The sequence below is a fragment of the Monodelphis domestica genome, chromosome 1, assembly GCF_027887165.1.
Source record: "Monodelphis domestica isolate mMonDom1 chromosome 1, mMonDom1.pri, whole genome shotgun sequence".
Lineage (NCBI taxonomy): Eukaryota > Metazoa > Chordata > Mammalia > Didelphimorphia > Didelphidae > Monodelphis > Monodelphis domestica.
Window position 1 is genome coordinate 459,695,787 of NC_077227.1, and position 22,076 is coordinate 459,717,862.

Genomic DNA, 22,076 nt, shown 5'->3' on the forward strand with positions numbered 1-22,076 from the left:
AGCAATTCCACTGGGTTATACCTGTATTATCACACCAAATCTATTTCCATATTAATTTTTATAATAGAGTAATCTTTTAAAACCAAAACCACAAATTATAGTCTTGTTTTCTTCTGCATTTCTACTCCTATAGTTCTATCTCTATAGGTGGATAAATCTCTCAGAATTGTCCTCAATCAATGCATTGCAATTAGTGTAGCAAAGTCTATTACATTTGACTGTTCCAAAATGTTTTGGTTACTGTGTTTAATGTTCTCCTGGTTCTGCTTATTTCATTCTGCATCAGTTCATGTAGCTATTTCCAGTTCTTATGGAAATCAAATGGTTCACCATTCTTTATAGCACAATAGTATTCCATCACCATCATATACCACAATTTGTTCAGGCATTCCCCAATCGAGGGACATCTCTTCAGTGAAACTCAATATATTTTCCTGTAAATTCAAGCAAACTAGAAACTAAAGTTCTTTCAATTATTATTACTAATAACACTTCCCCTAATAATAAATGTCCTTTTCATGTAAAACCCGGTGGAATTGCACATCAGCTATGGGATGGGGTAGGGGAAGGGGAGGGAAAGAATATAATTCTTGTAATCAAGGAAAATTGTTCTAAATTGACTAATTAAATAAAACTTTAAAAAAATAAGTGCCCTTTTGTAACTTGCAAAGTATTTTATATATACCATCTCATCTGGACCTCATGATAATCCTTTGAAGAACCATGTTATTAACCCCTTTTATTGAATAGGAAGCTAGTGTCAGGAGATAAGATTTGAACTCCGGTCTTCCCAACTCTAGTTCAGTGTTCTTTCCACTATATCTGGTATTAAGCAATAGTGACCCTTAATAGTATTTGAAGATTAGGATTCCACTCCCACTAGAGAGAAAATTAATGGGGAAGTCACTCTGTTAGACAAGCTCATGAATCAAATCCCTACTGTGTTGTTCCTGCCACCCTGAAACATTCTAAACCTCCAAAAGGAAAGCATAAGTGATTTAACTCCAAAGTGTTTATGTGGAAGAGAAAAAAAAAGGCAAAAAGTGGTGTTTCTATAGGAAACATTTCACTTATGCTCCTCTTCCTCTCCCATGCCAAACTGCCCCACCACCACCATGAACAGACAAGTGAGTCTTCTGCCTGAAAAATGGCTATTTTAATTATTAAGTCAGAACCACTCCCAATCAACAATCCAGATTTGATTAACAACCTTCCTAGGCTGAGGAACCTTTTCTCAATCCCCTGCCCTTTTAATACCTTGCCACCTTGCCTACCAGAAACAGGTGGATGGGAGATAAGGTAAACTATCTCCCACAGGCCTGCATAAGGGCTTCAGAGAAAAGGGAAACTAACTCCCTTTCCCACAGAGAAAGCAGAGGAGTCAACCTTATCCTGAGAGGGCTGACTACCCTCGTGCATAGAGCTGGCCAATATCACTGACATCTTCAATATCCTATTCTGGCTCTCGGCTTGATGGTGGGGTGAGTGGCACAGCCTCTTGCTCATCAGAATCTATATGGAGTTGAGGGATTTGTATGGGCTCTAGAGATTCCTCCCTGGAGCGCTTTTTCTTTCTTGAGGAACCCTTCTTTTTCTTTGATCTCACTCCCCAAGCTTTGAACTCAAACAGTTGTGACTGGACAGGATCAGTATCTTCAATCTTCTCTTCCATGGCTGAAACAAGAAATATCAAGCCTTAGTTTTCAGATGAAGAAATAAAAACTATCAATAACCTTATTAAAGTGTTCTAAATCCCTACTGATTAGAGAAATGCAAATCAAAAAAACTCTGAGGTAACACCTTACACCTAGTAGAGTAACCAACATGACAGTAAAGGAAAATAATTAATGTTGGATGGCATGTGGCAAAATTGGGATACTAATGCATTGCTGGTAGAATTGTAAATTGATCCAACCATTCTGGAAGGCAAATTTGAATTATGCCCAAAGGACTTTAAAAGAATGCATGGGGGGGGGGGGGCAGCTAGGTGGCTCAGTGGACTCAGAGATGGGAGATCCTGGGTTCAAATGTGACCTCAGATATTTCCTAGCTGTGTGACTCTGGGCAAGTCACTTAACCCCCATTGCCTAGCCCTTACCACTCTTCTGCCTTGGAACCAATACATAGTATTGATTCTAAGATGGAAGGTAAGAGTTTTAAAAAAAAATGCATGCCCTTTGAACCAGCAATACCACTACTAGGTTTTTGTCCCAGAGATAAAAAATGAGAAAGGTTCTGTTTATACAAAAATATTTATAGCCGTGCCTTTTGTGGTGGCAAAAAATTAGAAAACAAGGGGACGTCCCTCCATTGGGGAATGGCTGAACAAGTTGTGGCATATGATAGTGATGGAATACTCTTGTGCTATAAGGAATAGTGAACTGCTTGATTTCTTTAAGAACTGGAAAGGCCTCCATGAACTGATGTGGAGTGAAATGAGCAGAACCAAGAGAACATCTTACACAGTAACTGAAACATTGTGGAACGATCAAATATAATACTTTGCTACTAAAAGCAATGCAATGATCCAGGAAAATTCTGAGAGACTTATGAGAAAGAATGCTATCCCCAGCTAGAGAAAGATCTGTGGGAGTAGAAATGCAAAAGAAAAAATCTGATTTATCATTTATATGGATATATGATTTGGGCTTTTGGTTTTAAAAGATTATTCTATTACAAAAATGAATAATATGGAAATAGGTTTTGAGTGATTTATATATATATATATATTTATCCCAATGGAATTGCTTGTCAACTCTGGGAGGGGGGAAGGAAAAGAGGAGGGACACAAGAATCATGTAACCATGGAACATTTTTTTTAAATTAAAAATTAAATTAAAAAAAGAATAGAAAAGAAATATCAAACCTGAACACGTGCTTTTTATCATTTCCTAAATTCCCCTAAGCAGCAGAGAGGCAGGAAAGAAGAGGCATGGCCAACGGTCCAGGGAAATTCTACCTTGAGGCGGGAGGCCTCATCCTACCCACCCGAAGACTTGGCTTTCCTCACCCTCTGACACTTATCTAATCTGTCTGAACTAGCCACTTACACTGTCTTTGAGGCAGAAAGCTGTCATTGATTAAAATCTGATGTAACTCCAGAAGTTCCTTGCTCTTCTTTGATTCTCCTTTGGACTCCTAAAATCCAAGATTCAGTGAGTAGATAAGTACATATATTCACATGGATGTGATTATGTATCTGCATATGATATGAAAATGAGAGAGAAGAGATCTGACTCTTAGATATTAAAATGACTGCTCAAATAAATTCAGCAACTAAGATAAGACATAGACACTTAAAAGACTGAGGAGCATCTTACCATCTTATGTCCATTCCATGATTAAATGTCCTGAGTACTTAGGAATATCCACCTTTACTTGATACTCCAGCTGTCTGGAACAAGACCAGGGCCAAACTTTCCCCCATTATATAAAAGCTTGGAGAAGATACCTAGGAACCATCCACATCTCTAGGACACTTTTGCCATCACTCACCCTCTCTGAAGTGTGTGGTTTCGTACTCTTTCGACTTGACTTTCTGTAAGCTTTGTTAATTTTCTGCACTGGAGTCTTGAGACCTAGTGACCAGAAGACCAAACTTCTCTTCAGGTAACTTATATTTCATCCCTAAGCTCCCATTTTGTGCCTTGTTAGTAGCTGGGTCTTTCTTTCAGTACCGAACATAATTAAGATGACAGTGTGGTGGAGCATAGGGTAGAATTCTGTATGATTATTAATCTAGAACATTAACCCTCCCCACTCCCCCACCCCCATAGTCTAAAAAATAGGGGAACCAGGACAATGTATGTGTAGTGTGAGACTAAAGGGCCCTATACATGAAGGCAGCCCCTCTAGCTCTACCTTTTCTCTTCACCTCAGGAGTTGATTTGGGCCTTCTGGGAGGTGATACTTTTATACTTGCTGGATAATTCAACACTGGACTCTGAAGAAATGTAAGAAAAATTCTGATTTGAATGAGCAACTTTACTTCAATTCTTATCCCTAACTCTTCCCAAATTAATTCCTTCACCAAACATGTACTGAATCACTAGGACAAATATACTCACTATGCTCATATTTCAATACCTGAAGGATCTATGATTTTGTTTATGTGGTACTCCCTGTACAAACACAGAATTTTACCCTGCTCTTCCTTAGGAAATAAGTTTTAGCACAGTGTGCTATTTTATGATAAGTGAGTCTTAATGGAGACCAACTATATTGGTCCTGAGAAAAAAAAAAAGACATCCAACCTATCATAGACCCCAAACCCAAAACTTTTCCAGCCTGGTAGAGCCTGGGAGGCCCAGTGTTACATGATCTCTTTACCAGGATGAAGCCTCATAGGAGGTCTGTGAAATGTTATTCTGAAAGTGTAGGAGAAAGTATCCAGAAGAAATTGAAAATACTGTCCCTACTGTGAAGGAATCCAATTTTAGAGGGGAAAAAAAAACCTAAAATAAAAACATTGCTTTTCTCAAGACTCTCCCCCACCTAGAATTTTGTTCATTCTCTCTTCCTTCTTCATCATTCCACCAATGAGAAGTTAAATTTTGGGGGGAAAGGAGTATTAGTTGCACCCTTTTCTTATCTGAGATCAGTAGCAGACATTTATATATCCCTGACCTTTTACAGGTCATCCTTCTTCCCCATTCCCAGAAGTACTTATTATTATTGGTGCCTTGTTTAAATTATAGCAGCTTAGGTGAGGGCTAATTCCAACACATTCCTTGGGCTTTCTCGATGACCCTAACTGAGTGTTCAGGATATACTTCTGCTTATCAGTAACCAAACCAGATCTCACTCATTGCTCTGAGCAGCAGAACTGAAGGAGCATCCCAGGCTGAGGAGTGAGATGTCCCTGGCTGGAGTCAACACAGATTGAGCTGGGCCAGAAGTTAGAGTTCTATTCCAGACTAAGACACTAACCAGCTGTGTGACTTTAGCCAAATTACTTCTGTTGGGGCTTTAGTTTCCTTCTCTGTAACAAAGAATTTATAATCTCTTTGAGCTCAAAAAGTCTAAATCTTTAGTAGCAATAAGAGCTTAATGCTCTTAAGAAAGGCAGCAAACTGTGTAATTGGTGAACACTTGAAAAGCAACACTCAAAAAAAGTAAAATTCCATGAAAATTCTAATGTCAGAAAAAGAGGACAGCTCCAACATTATCTATTTTCTGTGGCAGTGACAAAAAAACACGCTGCCATCATGTTATATAAAACACACATGTGTGACCAAGAACAGAATTTCTAAACTTCCAAGTAATTTTATTTTGTCTCCAAATCATTATTCCTAAGGACAAAGTCTATACAGGGACTCTGAACATTGAGGTCATCAAAGACTTTAGCTTGACTAAAGAGTGCACATCCTTACCTCCTGCTCTGTTATAACTGAGTGAAACTTCCCCAAAGCTAGCCCAGACAGCAAGGTTACCAGTGCTGAAATCTCCAATACTCATCTTTAGAGCCTCGTCAAATGAATGAACATCTTTCCTTTAGATCCTCCTGGCTCTTACCTGAAGGTTTATTCTGTGCACATCTAATATCAGCTTTGTCTTAGAGAACTGACGCTCCTGACAAAGGTTCTTTTCATTCGTTCTGTCCAATTGATCTATATTTGAAGGAGCAAATGCTTTGTCTTCCTCAGACAAAGAACTAATGGGAAGAAGAATAAGCAGAGAGTAAATAGTAGTTTTATTCTAAAAGACTAAGAATAAAGGGTTAAAAATGGCTTAAAGGGCCAGTGAAGTTTCCCTAGCTTGACCACAGAACAAGGTCTGCATAAACCAATGCTCTGTCTGCAAAGTCATGTGCCTAGTTGAGCAAAAGTAGAAACAGATTAGGAGGGAACATGTATTGTACTTATCCTTCTTGACTTGGAAAGAAACGGATTCATCTTTTGGTCTTCACAGAAAAGAGGAAAGGAGAGGAAGGTGGAAAAGGAAGAGAAGAATTCACAATTATATCACACTTTTGGGGCTTGCAAAGTGCTTCACATCCATTCTCATTTAATTCTGCCAATAATCCTATGAAATAGGTACAATTATATTCTTATTTTATAGAGGAAAAACCAAGATCCTTAGAGGCTAAGTGATTTTTCTTAAGGTCAAATAGCTAATAAGTGTCAGAAGGAAAACTCAAACCCAGGTCTTTTCTTTCTGATTCCAAGTGTTCCACTACCCCCATGCTACCCTCTAAACAATGCTCACCTCATTAATTCATGCTTGGGAAATACATAGCCCCAGGATGGCAAGGATTCCAGATGTGGATATGAAGGTGGAGTGACTGGAGATGGTGGAGGCACCTTAAGCCATCGATGTATCAACTGGGAAGAACAGGGCTGCCCACCAGTAGGGACTTGTGATGATTTCTTTTTCTTGAAAAGAAACAATCATGAAAACAACTCCTTCATTTCCCTGTCATCACTGAAGGATTCCTAATTCTTCCAATTAACACACTAGCTTTATTATTAGTAAGTCCTAATTTGTCCCTTACTATCTTCTAGGCACAATTCCTACTTTATTTTGTATAACTTCTCACTTTCCATACAGCACCATTCTTGTCTAATTTTCTCTCTAGCAAGTCCCTGACACCATTCTGGTAGGTAGCTAGGCCTATGTCATCTTCCCTGGCACTCAATTAGAGGTGTCTCCTCCAAAAAGAAAACTTTTCCCTGAAGATGGATAAACATAAATATGTAAGGGAAGAGATTTTTGGAATGGAGAGAAGTTTGGTGATGCCACTTGGAAGGGTACATGTCCTAAAGGCAAAAGCTGGGAGCTGAGAAGAACTAGTGGGGGGAAAATTTAAACAGAAAAAAAGCATCAACATTTTGATCAATGATACTAAACCAAGAGTTTACAACCTTCTGATCTGCTGTTTCACTGATCCACTCCTCGCATGGAATAATTCTGTTGGTCTTCAAGGAAACAACTGGCTTCTTATCCAGGCTTGGTCCAAACAAACTAAGCAAGAAAAGACCTATGAATTACAAGTGGGGACTTCTCTACCCATAAAATATAATGATTAGTCAGAAAATAATGAGGTTACTTCTATAAGTATGCCACAAATGCTGGTTGACAATAGTGGTGGTTTCTCTCTCTGAGCAGCTATGCAAGTAAGTTAAATTCAATGGCAAGGTCTGTACAGAATGTGATAAGTAGAGGCATGTACCAAAGTGACAGGGTGTGGTCTGTCAGGTTATTCTTCATCTTTAATAGCATCTTTAACATACCTCAATCAGAGCTTGAGAGCCACAAGACACAAGAGTCACTGATTTCCTTTTTCAGTTACTTTACTATAAGGAACGCTAGCATACTTTATTTTGTACAGTAGTACAACTCAGGAGTTATTCTGTGCAAGTATGACTGGGTTTTAAGACTGAGGCAAAATGTCTAAGAAAGGATCCACCTAAAAGAAGCTCCTGACAAGTAGGGAGAAAAAGGGGGCGGGGTTAATTCTAATTTCTGTTCTGAAAAATCTTTACCCTCCAAAGAAAGACCTACAGGTAGAAAATCTCTAGATGTTTATTCAAGTATAAAATCTAAGGAGTCCCAAGGCTAGGTACAGTACTCACTTCTGGTCAGGTTTCTTGTGTTCCCCTTGTTCATTTGGCATCCATACCATAACCAGATTCCCAACATCTGGACATTTTGGCAGAGATGCATTCAAATTCAGGACTGGAAGCTATAACAAAAAAATGAAAAGCCCTGAAGAATGCTAATTTACCTCCTGGGCCTATAGGGCCCCAGTACACAGTTCCAAGTAAGTACCCAACTTCCATCTTAACCCATGAGCTTATATAAACAAAGGTACTGCTAGAAGGAAGGTAATATACTAGATGGCACAGGAGTCATTGATAACAATGATAATAGCTGACATGTTTGATGGTTTATTGGGTAATACATATTGATACTACATATGAGTGTATATATACATATGTATTAGAACCTCACAACACATATCTTTTCCTTAAAAAGAACCTCACAACAACCCTGTAATTATTATTATTAGATAGAGTCATTATTCTTCTCATTTTATAGATAAGGAAACGAGGCTCATTGAGGCTGTATAATATTGTAGGTTTTTAAATTAATAATAACTAAATATTATATTTTATAAAGTTTTATTAATAACTAAAGCAAAAGAACTGCCTGACTTTAGCCAGGTTGCAGGTTCAAAAGAGGACAAGAGAGGGGTTACAGTCACTTAAACAGAATCACGCAAAACGTGGAAACGCAGGAAAAATGGAATTTTGGGAAATTTTAAAGGACTTCTGGAAGATGAAATCCAAAGACTCAAAATCTCCATTTATACAATATCATAGGTCACATCCAAGTTAAATGATGGAGCTAGGATTTAAACTGAGGTATTCAGATTCTAGGGGTATATTCTGGGTGGTGTAGTGAATAAAGTGACCAAGCTAGAGTCAGGAGGACCTGAATTCAAATGCAGCCAGAAATACTAACTAGATGACTTTCAGCAAGTCATATAACCCTATTTGCCTCAGTTTCCTCATCTTTAAAATTAATTGGGGGATGAAATGGCAAGCTACTTCATTATCTTTGCCAAGAAAACCTCAAATGAGGTCACAAAGAGTTTGGACACAACTAATTAACAAAACAACAACCTCAGATTCTAAATCTAATGTGTTTTCCATTAGATTACATTATGTCTAGCAATTCTATCTACCCAGTGCTTCCTAAAAAGCCAGCAAAGTCTGGTAAAACCTTTAGGTGGTCCATTAAATGTCCATTAAAAAAATTTAACACCCAATACTGTTTTGTTTCAATACACATCTGAGTCAGCTTCTGTGGACAAGATTATCTGCTTCCTTACAGGAATACCTGTTACACTGCCCATCCTCCCCAGAAGTTATCCCCCACAGCTCTGGAGCTGGGTAGACTTTTAGGGGAGCAAATGCAATGTTCCTTTCTAGGTACCCTTTGCAATTTGCCTACCACTTCTGGGATAGACTATCCTATGCTACTTCAACATATGCCCCTTTGGTGGATTAAATATCTATAGTATCACAAAGATTAGGAGGCCAATAAATCTCCTCCTTATATTTGACTATTCAGTTAGAGGGGTGTTTCCATTTCTTTTCTCCCAAATCACCAAGTTCTCTACAGATCCAGGACAACTGCTCTGAGTCCTGTTTAACAACAATTGAATAATCTCTATATACATAGGTCTTCTTATCAATGATATCCCCAAATTGATTCTATACTTGAAGAGGTCATGGTTTTCTTTGGTCATGAAGCAACAGGCACTATCCAAGAATATTATTATGATTGTTGTACAGTCATATCCGAGTCTTCCTGACCCCATTTAGGATTTTCTTGGCAGAGATAATTTCCTTCTCCATATCATTGTACAGATGAGGAAACTAAGACAAACAGGGTTAAGTGGCTTGCTCAAGAATAAAAAGTATTAAATGAGGATAACACATTTCATTCTATGCTGTGCAGCTCAGCTGGAAAGACATCCTATATGACATATTTGGATTATTTTTCTTGATGACTTACTTTGGCAGGTTTTCGATGCTTATGGTCAAACCTCTGACCCGGGAAGTCTTTCAGAGGCTTGAATCCCAACAAATGGGATCCTCTGAAACTGAAATACAGACATCAAAGGAAATAAGAGAAAGTGAGGGAAAAATAAAGGCTAGGGGAGGGGAACTCTTGAGTCACTCATGCCTAGAGCAATAGCCCTTCTGCATAATAACTCATTACTTTATGATTTCCCTTTTTAATCTGTTTCCCTATCCAGGTCAAAGATGCATCAAGATCAACAGATAGATATGGAGAATCTACTATGTGTAGGACACATGATTAGGTCACAAGGAAGTATAAGACAATCCCTGTCTTCAAGAGATGGTCTAGTTGGTAAGATAGGAAATGTACATAAAAAACCAAAGGCTATTGAATATGTATTAGCTGTTGTTATTGCTCAGTCATTTTCAGTTATATTGAGTCTTTGTGACCCCATATAAGGCTTTTTTGGCAAAGATACTACATAAGTTTGCCATTTCCTTCTCTCCCTCATTTGACAGATGAGGAAACTGAGACCAACAGGATTAAGTGACTTGCCCAGGGTCACACATCTAGGAAGTGTCTGAAGGTGTAAACCTTAAAATTCCTTACACTTATAAATGTTGGAAATTTCACCATTGGGATATTTCATACTTGGAAAATTTCTTACTGATAGTCTATTGGAATGGGAACCCCATTGGCATGGGAGGTTCCTTCTCTTCCCTTCTTCAGATTACTTTAGGACAGAAACCTTTTGCTGAACAATGGAAAGGACTTTGACCTATGCTTAAGCATAGAACAGGAATTTCTTTGAGTCATGATTGATTTTAGAATTGATACAATGGAGATACTTGGAATCAATCTCCACCCTATTCAGTCCTAACAGGATTGAATAAGGGCTGCAGCCTAGATCAAAATTTAATTATTCCAATCTCTACCCTACTCAGGTTAACAGGATTTAGAAAGGGCTGTAGCAAAGGAGCAAAGATTTAATTATTTGAAAATATGACCTTCAACAGACATGTGCAAAGCCTCTGGGCGGTCCTGGGTTAAGCTAGAGCCTCCATTGGCACAGGGAAATTGATGGAGAGTGATTGGTAGATGTGAGAACTGAGGGGAGGCAACTTGGAGGGTTTCCTTAAGGATAGGGGGGTCTGAAGACTCGAGGGGTGGTTGAGAAGTTGGTCGGTGTGGTTGGTGTGTGCTCTGAGAAGCTTGCTCTGAAGGAAGCTGAAAGTGGGGGCCTCTGAGACTGTTTCTCCATTTTTGGTCACGTGAGTAATAGGGACTGATCTCTTTCCTTTGCCCCAGCTATCTAAGGGCTTGGGCCTTTTGGCCCAGCCTAAACAGAAGGGGTATTTAAGCCCTATTTCCTTCTCTCCCTTTTCTCTCTCTCTCTCTCTAATTACTTCCTCCTATTGTAATTAAACTCCATAAAAGATTGACGGCTGACTTAAGTTTTCATTTAGGAATTACATAGCTGATTCCTTGGCGACCTTAAATTAATATATATCAGTCTTTTAAAGTGATTTCCTTGTCACAAAGGTCAGATTTGAACACAGGAAAATGAATCTTCCTGACTCTGGGCCCAGCACGCTATCCATTGTGCCACCTACCTGCTCCATGAGTAGTAAAGATTAGTAACTACTATAGAAATTCTGAAAAAATGGAAGACCAATCATTCGTAAAAGAAGAAATCAGATAAGATTTCATTGAGGTAGGAGAATTTGAGTTGTACCTAGAAAAGTAGTCCAGTGAAGAGGAGAGTTTCAGGCTGAACATCTGAGACCTGGATTCAGGTCACAGATCACATACTTACTGGCTATGTGACCATGAGTAAAGCATTTTACTTTTTCCAACCTTAGCTTCTCTCATATACAAATGGGAATATTAAAATATTAATATTAAATATTAAATTAAAATTAAATTAATTTAAAAATTAAATAAAAATATTAAAAATATATCCCCTTCATAGGTTTGGCATGAGGAATAGACGTTGTAAGTCGTTTTTTTTTAAACCCTTACCTTCCGTCTTGGAGTCAATACTGTGTATTGGCTCCAAGACAGAAGAGTGGTAAGGGCTAGGCAATGGGGGTCAAGTGACTTGCCCAGGGTCACACAACTAACTTTGTAAGTCTTAAAGCAATATGTAAATATAATTTGTAATTGTAGCTGTTAAGCAGATATAGGAAAATGGACAACTAGGTTGCTCAGTGGATAGAGAATCAGGCTTGGAGAAGAGAAGTCTGGGTTCAAATATGGCCTCTGACATTTCCTACCTGGGTGAACTTACATTTAACTTCAGCTCTTCTGCTTTGGATTCAATACTCACAGCCTAAAAATAGGTGACAGTTTTAGGGAAGGGGGAAAAGATAGGACATAAATAAGCTGAGGCTTATGGAGAACATTCCAAATAGTAGAAACATTATAATTGAAGGTACAGAGGTGAAAATCAGAATTGAGTGATCAGAGAACAATGGTTAAACTAGTTTAGCTAAAGGATAAGGTTCATGTAGGAGAACGGGGAGATAAAGCTGTCGAGGGAGCGAGAAGTCTGCAATGACAAACCCAAGTTTTAACTTTATTCTGTAAACCACAAAAAACCTGTGAAAATTTTTGAGTAAGGGAGAAGACATGCTAATTAACATTTTAAGAAAATCAGTATGATCTAGGTATTCAGGGCAAACTGAAAGAAGAGGCTAAGATCAGTTAGGAAGTTATTTCCATAGACTAAGCATTAGTCAGTGCCCTTGTGGATCTGAACTAACATAGTAGCCACAGGAATGGAAAGTAGATAAGACATAGATTAATATAGTTGAATTGACAGGGCTCACCAGATGTAGCAGTTCCCTGTCAACTCTGCACTATAGTTTTGGGCCAGAAGAAAAGTGTAAATGTATGTCAACCACGTGTCTAGCTTCACACAGTGGAAGAGGCAGTAGTCCATACTTTTCTCCAGAGTTCAAATCCTAGAGTGCCTGAATATGATATTATCCCTTCCTCAATTATACTCTATCTCATAGACCCCCCCCCCCACCAGGTACCACTGAACAAAAAAAAACAACAATTATTCACTATAAAGCATATCAAAGTACCTATATCTAGACTTCAAGAAGATCCAGTTTTCGATTCAAGTATTTATTGTGTACGTTGTTAACTATGTCCCAGATACTATGGCAGATACAAGAATAAGAACCACCTCTCTGACTCCTGGAGTCAATATAATTTCATGCATGAAGCAATTAGAGTAATCCTACCAATTAACATCCTAAATATTCTTAATCCATTTGCAACTGATCAAGTGTAATTAAACACTTCTATTGGAACACACAAAATTGGAGTATTTCTTTTTCTCACCTTAATATCTACTTTCTTCCCATGGCAAACCCACTGTGACAAAGCAATTGTTTCTTAATCTGGTGTCAACGTGGAGTCTAGAAACCCCCAAACTTGTGGCTTAGAAAGATTTAAACCTGAGGCTTTTACCTGGTCACGTGAGAGTTCCTCCCTAAGGGAAAGTCCTACTTCACCAGTCTCAAGTATTGTTGTGTTGTGTTGTCAAAATTTGCCAAGGGTGCCTACCTTTCTCTGGCATAAGTGTCAATGCATCAGGCATTGGGGAGTGCCCCCAAATGTCAATTACCCATACCTGTACCCCAAGGCTTTCCCACCATTAGTGACAGCATCCAACCCATTTGTCTGTTTGTTTGGTCAGCAATGTCCAGTCTTGACCAAAAGGGGGCTGTTGTGTCAACATGGAATCTAGAAACCCCCAAACTTGTAGCCTAGAAAGATTTAAACCTGAGGCTTTCACATGGTGGCCTGAGAGTTCCTCCCTGAGGGAAAGTCCTACTTCACCAGTCTCAGACTAATAGACCTTGAGTTATAGTGCAGTAGGTAGCTGGTCAGTCTTATAAGCAAAGGTCCTGAGTTCAGTCCTCCAAAGGGGAATGTGATACAATGGGAGAAGCTTCTAAGGCAAAAAGAGGCATCTGATGGAAATAGCCATGCCCATTCAGAACTAACCCAATGTCTATTGTTAATCTGAGACTGGTAAAGTAGGACTTTCCCTCAGGGAGGAACTCTCAGGCCACCAGGTGAAAGCCTCAGGTTTAAATCTTTCTAGGCTACAAGTTTGGGGGTTTCTAGATTCCATGTTGACATGGCTTCTCAAATTCTGGGGCTCAGCTCTAAAACATGACTACCTAGGATTCTGAAACACGTGGTTTCTGGCGTTTTCATTGATGATTTACCTGCTTTGTAAATGCGAGTCAAACTTAGAACATTCACCAGAATACCGGAAGAAAGGTCTGTTGATTCTCTTGGCCAAAATAGAAGAATCTGGTAGAACTAAGTCCACCACTTTAAGAGTTGGCAGTTCATCTAATTCACCTAGAAAAGCAGACCAGAATCAAAACTCGTAAGGAGGCCAAACATACCAAGTATATGGGTCTTAGAATAAATGTGAAAGGGCCTAAGCAATTCACCATCACTTTTCTTGGGAGTTGTGGAAAGTGGTTCAAGAATTCGAGGATGGCCCCTCTGAAGCCTTCGGATCGTTTCCCAACAGTGTGGATGTTGGCAAATAGCTTGATCACAGGTGGTCTCGTCCAATTGACTGATATCTGCTAATCTGATATTTATCAGAGGTTTAACATTAAAACCAACCTCAAGATCATTGGCCATCTAGGGAAACAAGAATTATATAAATTAGGGAACATTACACCTGATTGATGGTTATATATGCATGGCAACATGTAGCCTACATCTTAATTTTATTATGAAAACCTGTGTCACCTCAAAGAAGAATTCGATTGGGGACCAAAGGGATAGATGGTTCAGATATCTTTAGGGAAATTAAAGAAAAGTGCCAACTTCCTACTCCAAACAGTCACCAAATTCTAATAAAGTACTGATATAAAGGCAGATAAACAAGATGAAGTAACAAGAACACTGGATTTGGAGTCAGATGACCTGAGTTTGAAGGAGTGCTAATTAATTCTATGAGCTTTGGACAAGCAAATTCTCCTCTCTCCATTCAAGTTCCTTATCTGTAAAATGAAAGGGTCAAACAATGATCTAGAAACCCTTACTTTTTCTGTCTTAGAATCAATATCAATTCCAAAGCAGAGAAACAGTAAAGGCTAGGCAATGGGGTTAAGTGACTTGCCTATAGTCAAACAGCTAGGAAGTTTCTGAGGCCACATTTGAACCCAGGACCTCCCAATTCCAGGGCTGGCTCTCTAACCACAGAACTACCTAGCTGCCTCTCTTTCCAATTCTAAATCCTATGAAATGGATAAAAATATGTAATTATCTTGCATTTATTTATGGGGCAAGTTTTATTTTTCAACATACTTTCACATATATAATTTCATTTTTTCCCTCACAACATAGTCATTAATATACTATCTAAAAGGGAGTGTGGAACTAATAATTGTGTATTACTTAAAGCATTTTTAAAATTTGGAAACAATGTTAAGAGGAGGTCAGAAGCAGTGATGACAAATAGTGAACAGAGAGAGTGCAGGACGAAAAGTAAAAAACACCAGAGTTCCAATCCTGTCTCCAAATCATGTGGGCTGCATGACACTGGGCAACTCTTTAAGATTATGAATCACTGAGAAATCGAAGTTCTGGGAGGTCAAATTTGTCACCAAGAGCTCCCTACAACAATCAAATCACAGGTCTGGTCCAAAAAAGGGAAAAGGGCCAGGTCACAGTGAAACACAATGCAGAAGAGAAGCTAGAGTGAGAGGAAGAAGTATGGAGCATGGGAAACACGGGGGTACTTTGGAGAGGGTTCAGCAGAGTACAGAGAAGAATATATGGGGAAGTTCAGACATTAGAAGAGGAAGAGGAAGCAGAGATGAGACCTGGGCAGGGCACCGAAGGGGCTTGGGACAGAGCTGGGGATGAAAGAAATGGAGGGCAGGAAGAGTCATGGTGCGCATAGGAAGGTACAGAACCGTGGAGAGAGAGGTCAGGGCTGATCACGAATACAGGGTTAGGAGCCAGAATGAAGCAACACCCCAGGATCGGCGAGCGCTGCCAAGAGAGAGGGTTGCAAGGGAGGCGCCCTGAAAGGAAGGCCGCAGTAGCGCAGCTCTAAGGGGAATCCCTGTCCCGCACTGGGGTACGCAGTTTTCTCAGTCCTAGCCTTTACTCTCACCCACGCCGGACTGAGAGATAGGCTAACTCAGCCTTCACTACACGTCTGCGCGACACTGAGAGGATTAAAGTGGTCTCTAGGCAACCGCGCGCTGCACCATGGGGGACCACTGGGAAAGGCGGGGCCTTCAAGTTTCCAGGCCCGGCCAAACTGCCCTTGGATTGGCCGAAACCCAACGGGGAAGTCTCGAGTCGTGAGTGCACGAGGCCAGCGCGACTCCCGATCTGCGTGGAACGCGCTGGGGCAGGCGTACAAACGGAAGCCCAGGCAGGACACGCGGTCGGGGGCGGGAAGTACGGACGCCGGATTGGCGCCCTGAGTGAGAAACGCGACTGGCATATCTCGGGGGCGCAACTGTCGCCCTGTCCTGGAGGCCGGCTGCAGCGTTGTTGCGGCTTTCACAGTGGGGACGAGGTAGCCATGGCGGAAAGACCCGAGGACTTGAACCTTCCCAACGCCGTCATCACCAGGATCATCAAGGAGGCGGTGAGCCGAACCGGGAATAGGGCCAGGACCGGACCGGGCTGGGCTGGGCTGGGGCGCACCCACTAACGCCGGTGCTGTCTCCCCTTGCAGCTCCCCGACGGCGTCAATATCTCTAAAGAGGCACGAAGTGCCATCTCCCGGGCTGCCAGCGTGTTCGTGCTGTACGCCACATCTTGGTGAGATTCCCTGGGCCCTGTGGGGCTGCTAACCCTTCCTAATCCTGACCCGCCAAGGCTCTTCCCCCTTGTAGCCGCCATCCCTGTACCTGGAATGTATCTCACTCAAACCCCAGGTCCCCTCAAGGCTTCGGCCACCTTCTCCAAGATGCTTTTACTGTTCTTCCCCGAGTTATCTCTTATCGAGTCATTTATTTTTATGTACCTCTATTTCATATTTCCACCGTAGACATGTAAACTTTTTGAAGCCAAGGACAGTTTTGTTGGATTTGTATTCCCAGAAGCTGCTTGGCTTAAAGGAGGAGAGCACCAAAAACTAGGAAGACCCAGTGGGTTAAATCCAGCTTCTGCCATACTATTACTTAATCTCTCCCAATGAGTGCCCTAGGCCGCTCTCTAAGACTTGAATTTTCGGAGAAAGGGGTGGATGACCTGCCTTAGAGAGGAAAGTTTTCCCCTATTAAGAGTGTGCTGTACCCGTGAAATCATAATAGGTCCAGTGACAGCTCCCTATCTTTAGCTCCTAGCCCCAAATCTTACACATTCAAGACACTTAAGAAATGTAGATTGGCTTGAACTTGGAGATTATCTCCCTCATCCTCAAATTGATCTCACTGAGATTTAATGGTGAAAAGACTTGCTAATGATCCCACAACAAATGTGATTTGAACTCGGATCTCCTTACTCTTATTCCAGCCCTGTTACTCCTTCCACTATGCTTATGCTGCCTCCTTCAGGAGGTCAGTTTGGCCACCCCTAGTTTTCTATGGGAGCAGAGTTATAGAGAAGGAACTCTAGTTTTCTTTCCTTGAGGAGAAAAGCACCTAACCAGAGGAAATCCCTCTTTGGGCCTCAATTTCCTCATCTGGAAAATTGTTAGGGAAGGTTGGTCTAGATTAGTGTTTATCAAACATCTCAGTCTCAGAACTCCTTTGCATTCTTAAAAATTATTAAGGGGCCCTCCCCCATAGAGTTTTTGTTAAAAGTGGGTTATAGCTATCAATGTTTGCTGTGTTAGAAATTAAAATGTATAGACCATACTCTTAAGAACCAAATATGATTTCAAAGTTCAATTCTCTTTAAACTTCAGTTTATACATTAGTAAAATGAGGAGCAGAAAAGATGTTCAGTAATAATAATAGCAAATATTTATGAAGTCCTTTCTCCCTGCAACAACATCTTTGAGGTAGGTAGCCCTTCAAACTTCATATGGCTTAAGCCTGCTGCACTTAGTATCTTTCACACTTTCTTTCCTTTACTAAACTAAAGTTGTTATTTGGAATTACAAGCTAAAGTTTGAGGCAATAGGTACTCTTCCTAGATCTTGGCTTGGTCAGGCAACCAAATTTGCTTATATATTCCATTCATTTGTCTTTAATGTCCTGAAATAGGAGTTGGCAAGGTAATTCATCTTTCCTTTTTTCCTCCCCACTAAGTGCAAACAACTTTGCAATGAAAGGAAAGCGGAAGACCCTAAATGCTGGTGATGTACTGTCGGCCATGGAAGAGATGGAATTTCAGCGATTCATTTCTCCTTTGAAAGAAGCACTAGATGGTAACAACCCTTCTATTTTCTTGGGCAGGTATCCATAGCTTCTTGGTAAAGTTAATGGTCATCTGATTTAACCAGTTGGACTTAATGTAGTATTGTGTATTGGATATATCTTCATTTCAATCTGTTTCAGATCCTTCTGTTTTTGAAATTGAGTAAACTATTAAAGTGAGATCATTTGGTTCCATTCATTCTTGCCTTATGATAGCCTCCTTCTACTTCTAGCATATAGACGTGAACAGAAAGGTAAAAAGGAAGCTTCAGAGCAAAAGAAGAAAGATAAAGACAAAAGGATAGATTCTGAAGAGCAAGACAAGAGCAGGGAAGATGATAATGATGAGGATGATGAAAGGATGGAAGAGGAGGAACAGAATGATGAAGAAGTTGACAATTGAGCTTCCTGGAGAGAATGGCATTTCAGATGATCAGGAAACTTGGAGTTATGACACTGTTGCCTGTATTGTGTTCTTTAACAGAGAATTCCATGGCCTTTTCCTTCACTGCTAAGAATGCTCATTTCTAAGGACCTAAGAATACTTGAATAATTCCCCGTTTTCCTGAATAAGAGCGTTCCAATTTCACTATTATATAAATCCATAAATTGTGACCTTTTGACAAGGTAAGGTTATGAACTGCTGTTTCATCTGATTTTATACAGGGGGAAAAGTGTGGAAGATCCACTTATTTCACTTCCTGTTTTATGATCCAAATTCCATACTATATTATTTAGGGGCTGAGAGGCAGCTGGAAATTGGAGAGATTTAAACTCTAAACATGAGTAGTCTGTGAAAGAGTGATTGCAGCACTCTGGATTTGGGGCACTGTCTAAAAAGTTGGGAGTAAAAAATGAAATTTAATTCCTTGAAAGTAACTTTCAGCAAGGTTCTGCTTCCTTTGGTTTGTATCTTCTCTTTCTGAATCTTCTACTAGTCTCTTGCTGAGTGTGAGATTTGATCTCTTTTTGCCACACTCTACTTAGCACTTTTGTATCTGTTTTGAATTTTATGCTGCACTATATTAGTGGAAGGTTGGGTCTGCTTTAAAGAAGGCATTTCACCTCAAAAGTCTCTTCCCCTGCCTACTGAACAAAAGTTTGGAAACAGATGTTTCTAGTATTATATATAATCCCTTTACTTTTTGTTTTGTAGTGAACCTCACATAGGTTCATCCTTTTGATTCTTAGCTTTTTTTATTTAATAAATGACCAGCTCCAAAATCCATGTCTTCCAAACACTACAGTCATTCTCTCCAAACTATACTTTGCTAACATGTGACCTTCCATCTGGCTTAATTTAAAAAATATAAAGTTTTCTTCCAGTCCTATAGTTCTGACTTTCATCTTTTAAAGACAGCTTGATGGAATAACTTTTAGTGAAATCAAATAATGCTTAGGAATATAATTCTAGTAAACTACCCTTCTAAAGTGGCCATGGGGCCCTCCTTCATCTTTTGTTAGGCTCCCTTTCCATTCACTCCCAGGTACTTCAAGTTAAGTGACAATTTCTGAAGGTTGGGAACTCCTAGAAAATCTTTATCCCCATGGCAAAAAAATTGATGTTTAACTAGAAAAGCAATCCCACAGTAACCATAGTCTGTCCTTCTCTATAAAGAGCTACCTTGAGAATTGGGAGTAAAAGTTCTTGCCAACTTCTTCCCCTAGTCAGTCTTCTTTTTTTTTTTATCTATAAAATTGTGATAGTGATACTACTCTCAACTAGAGTATGACAGGTGAACAAATGTAGCTTATTACCATTTGCTCATTAATGGCTTATAGGGACACGTTTTTTGATAAATGAGGGAAGAATCTCATTTCACTCACTTTATTTGGGGGAGGGAAATTTAATTGTTTGTATAAATAAAGAATGTTGTTTAAAAATCATTACCTTTTGTTGTTTGTTCTACATCTGTTCATGGTGACTATTTGACAGAAATGACCTGTTCATTGAGTCATCTGTATTTTATGAGAGCGATAGAAAATGAGTTTTGCAACTCTCTGGATGGCCAGCAGGTGTTCCTCTAGTATCAGAAAAGTAATAGCTTGGCAGTCCTGTTCTTCATGACACTGCTTTAATTGAGTAAATATTTTTAAATCACCTCAAAATTCCCTGCCCATTAATAATAATTCAGTCTTTTTTCATTCTTCTTTCACAAATACATGATTTGCTTTCTGGGTCATGTCATGAATATTTGTTGAATGTTGAAAAAGAAAGTGGAGATGGGAAGGAAGCCTGTGTTTTGTGTAGCCGTGAAAAGCCTGAAGGTTAGGGAAAGATTGCTGACATTTAAAATACCAGGTCTGTTATGGAAGAATGTAATAGGCTCATTTTATCAGGCACCAGTAGGGAAAAGAAGGGCTCAGTGAACAGATGTTAGAGGAAAGCAAATGCCAGTTCACAAAGAAGCTTTAGCAACTAGAGATGTCCAATAGAAGATGAGCTTCCTCTTCCTGAATTTACTCAAGAAGAACTTGGATGACCCTCTGAAACTGTGAAGAAGGAATTGTCTTTTGGATTTATTTTTGCTCTCAATTAGCAAATATTTTCTTTCTCCTTCACCCCCTAATTTGAAAGGGGGTGGAAATCCTTGTTTAAAAATATGAATATGTTCAAATTAAGGGGATATGTATACCTCCTATTTATATAGCAGCTAGTGGACAGTAAAGCATCATATTTGGTGACAAGTAGTCCTAGGTTCAAATTTGGCCTCAGATCCTGTGTGACCCTGGGCAAGTCACTTAATCTCCATTGCCTAGCCCTTGCTATTCTGTGGATTCATAGTAAAGATAAAGGTTTAATATATATACATATGCACACACACAAAACAATGTTATTGTATGCCCTTGACTGTTTTGAGAAAAAAAATTTGATAATATCCATAAAGCTCTATATAATGCTATAATTAGTTTTTAATATAGTCAAGCAAAACAAATTCCCTAATAGTATATGCCTCATTCTGCAGCTTGAGTCTATCACCTGAGTCAAGTAGTGAAGCTTATCATTGGTCATCACATTGAAATTCTTAAGTCTTTCAAAATTGTTTTGCCTTTACAGTACTGTTGTACAAATTGTACCCATCCCTTAAGTCATTTCTTATGGGACAGTATTATTCTACAGAATTCCTATACCATGCCATTCCCCTTACATTCTTTTCCACTAGAAAAAAAAGCTATTCCAAATATGTGTGTGAGTCCTTTTCCTGTGGTCTCTTTGAGTACAGACCTAGCAGAGGTCATAGCTGGATCAAATTGTTTTCCAGAATGGAAGTACCAATTCAGAAGTGTACTCACTGCATTATTGTGGCTGTTTTCCTACAATCCTCCCAACATCTGTCATCATTGCCACGAGGTAGGTGTGAGGAAGAATTTAAAAGCTGCTTTAACTTGCATTTCTTAGTGACTTGAATCGTATTTTTCAGATAACTTGGATATTAGAAGTTTCCTTAATTAGGTGAGAGGTTGGACTAGCCAGCATCTAAGATTCTATGATTCTTGGAGTGCTTGTTCTGTCACACCTCAATTATTGCATTTGTCTCTCAGCTGATTTTCCTTCTTGATCTGTACATGGACCGTTTTCAGTGGGAGTTTGTGATGGCTGTGTTGCCTTTTTTAGCAGGGCCAAACTTTATACCGGCTTTTAGGATCTTCCATAAATGTGGCCCTAACTTACTATCCAGACATATCCTCTGCTATTCTACATAAACCATTTACCTCATTCAACCCTGTCTCCTTGAAAAACTTGTGTGTCTTAAAGAGAAAGAGATGGCTTCTCTCCCTGACCCTTTTGGTCTGCTATTATATTTCTCACCAGCCGTGCCCTTTCCAAAATCTTTTCCAACGCCCTTTTGACTCCTACCTTGGACTCCATCCTACTTGGTTCTTAACTCTTCACCGAATGCCCCCTGCATTTGTTTTCTAGTTCACACATGGGCATTCGGTGCTCAGTTTCACTTTGCGCTAAGTCCTGTCTCCCACAATATTGTAAGCAGGCAAGGAATGTCTTAGTCATCTTTTTATGACCCAGCGTCTTCACACATGGCGGCTCGATAATTGTTCGTAGTTTCTCCTTCCCTGCCGGAGTCATAAAAAGTACACCCCTCCCTTATCACCCGCCCTGGGTCAGTTATCCCGCAGGCCCTTTCATAAGTGACTCCCCATCCGCCC

The 22,076-nt window shown here is 39.7% G+C and overlaps 2 protein-coding genes and 1 long non-coding RNA gene across 6 annotated transcripts in view; 2 read left to right on the top strand and 1 right to left on the bottom strand.

Annotated features, from left to right (window-relative positions):
* Window positions 1-9,928, top strand: part of LOC103104506 (uncharacterized) — a 24,647-nt gene extending 14,719 nt beyond the window's left edge. Inside the window, exons 4-6 of the long non-coding RNA XR_001622583.2 lie at window positions 2,910-3,155; window positions 3,880-3,953; window positions 9,770-9,928. This is a non-coding gene — a long non-coding RNA (uncharacterized LOC103104506). The remainder of the gene's footprint in view (window positions 1-2,909; window positions 3,156-3,879; window positions 3,954-9,769) is intronic.
* Window positions 1,135-22,072, bottom strand: C1H9orf43 (chromosome 1 C9orf43 homolog). Of its 4 annotated transcripts, none has more exons than XM_007474985.3 (12): window positions 21,769-22,072; window positions 14,019-14,217; window positions 13,785-13,923; window positions 9,526-9,613; window positions 7,575-7,684; window positions 6,864-6,963; window positions 6,208-6,374; window positions 5,515-5,653; window positions 3,862-3,943; window positions 3,496-3,578; window positions 3,051-3,138; window positions 1,135-1,674 (listed from the first exon to the last, which is right to left on the bottom strand). In XM_007474985.3, the coding sequence occupies exons 1-12, from the start codon at window positions 21,778-21,780 to the stop codon at window positions 1,454-1,456; spliced, it is 1,428 nt and encodes a 475-aa protein (XP_007475047.1). In that variant the 5' UTR covers window positions 21,781-22,072; the 3' UTR covers window positions 1,135-1,453. The 4 variants fall into 4 exon arrangements, with proteins under 4 accessions (XP_007475047.1, XP_007475049.1, XP_007475050.1 ...); XM_007474987.3 differs by having other exon boundaries at window positions 21,204-22,071; XM_007474988.3 differs by lacking the exon at window positions 21,769-22,072 and adding an exon at window positions 16,571-17,205.
* Window positions 15,836-19,796, top strand: POLE3 (DNA polymerase epsilon 3, accessory subunit). The gene is made up of 4 exons (XM_001362217.5): window positions 15,836-16,189; window positions 16,280-16,365; window positions 17,802-17,920; window positions 18,143-19,796. The coding sequence occupies exons 1-4, from the start codon at window positions 16,124-16,126 to the stop codon at window positions 18,310-18,312; spliced, it is 441 nt and encodes a 146-aa protein (XP_001362254.1). The 5' UTR covers window positions 15,836-16,123; the 3' UTR covers window positions 18,313-19,796.
* Window positions 22,073-22,076: the final 4 nt, after the last annotated feature.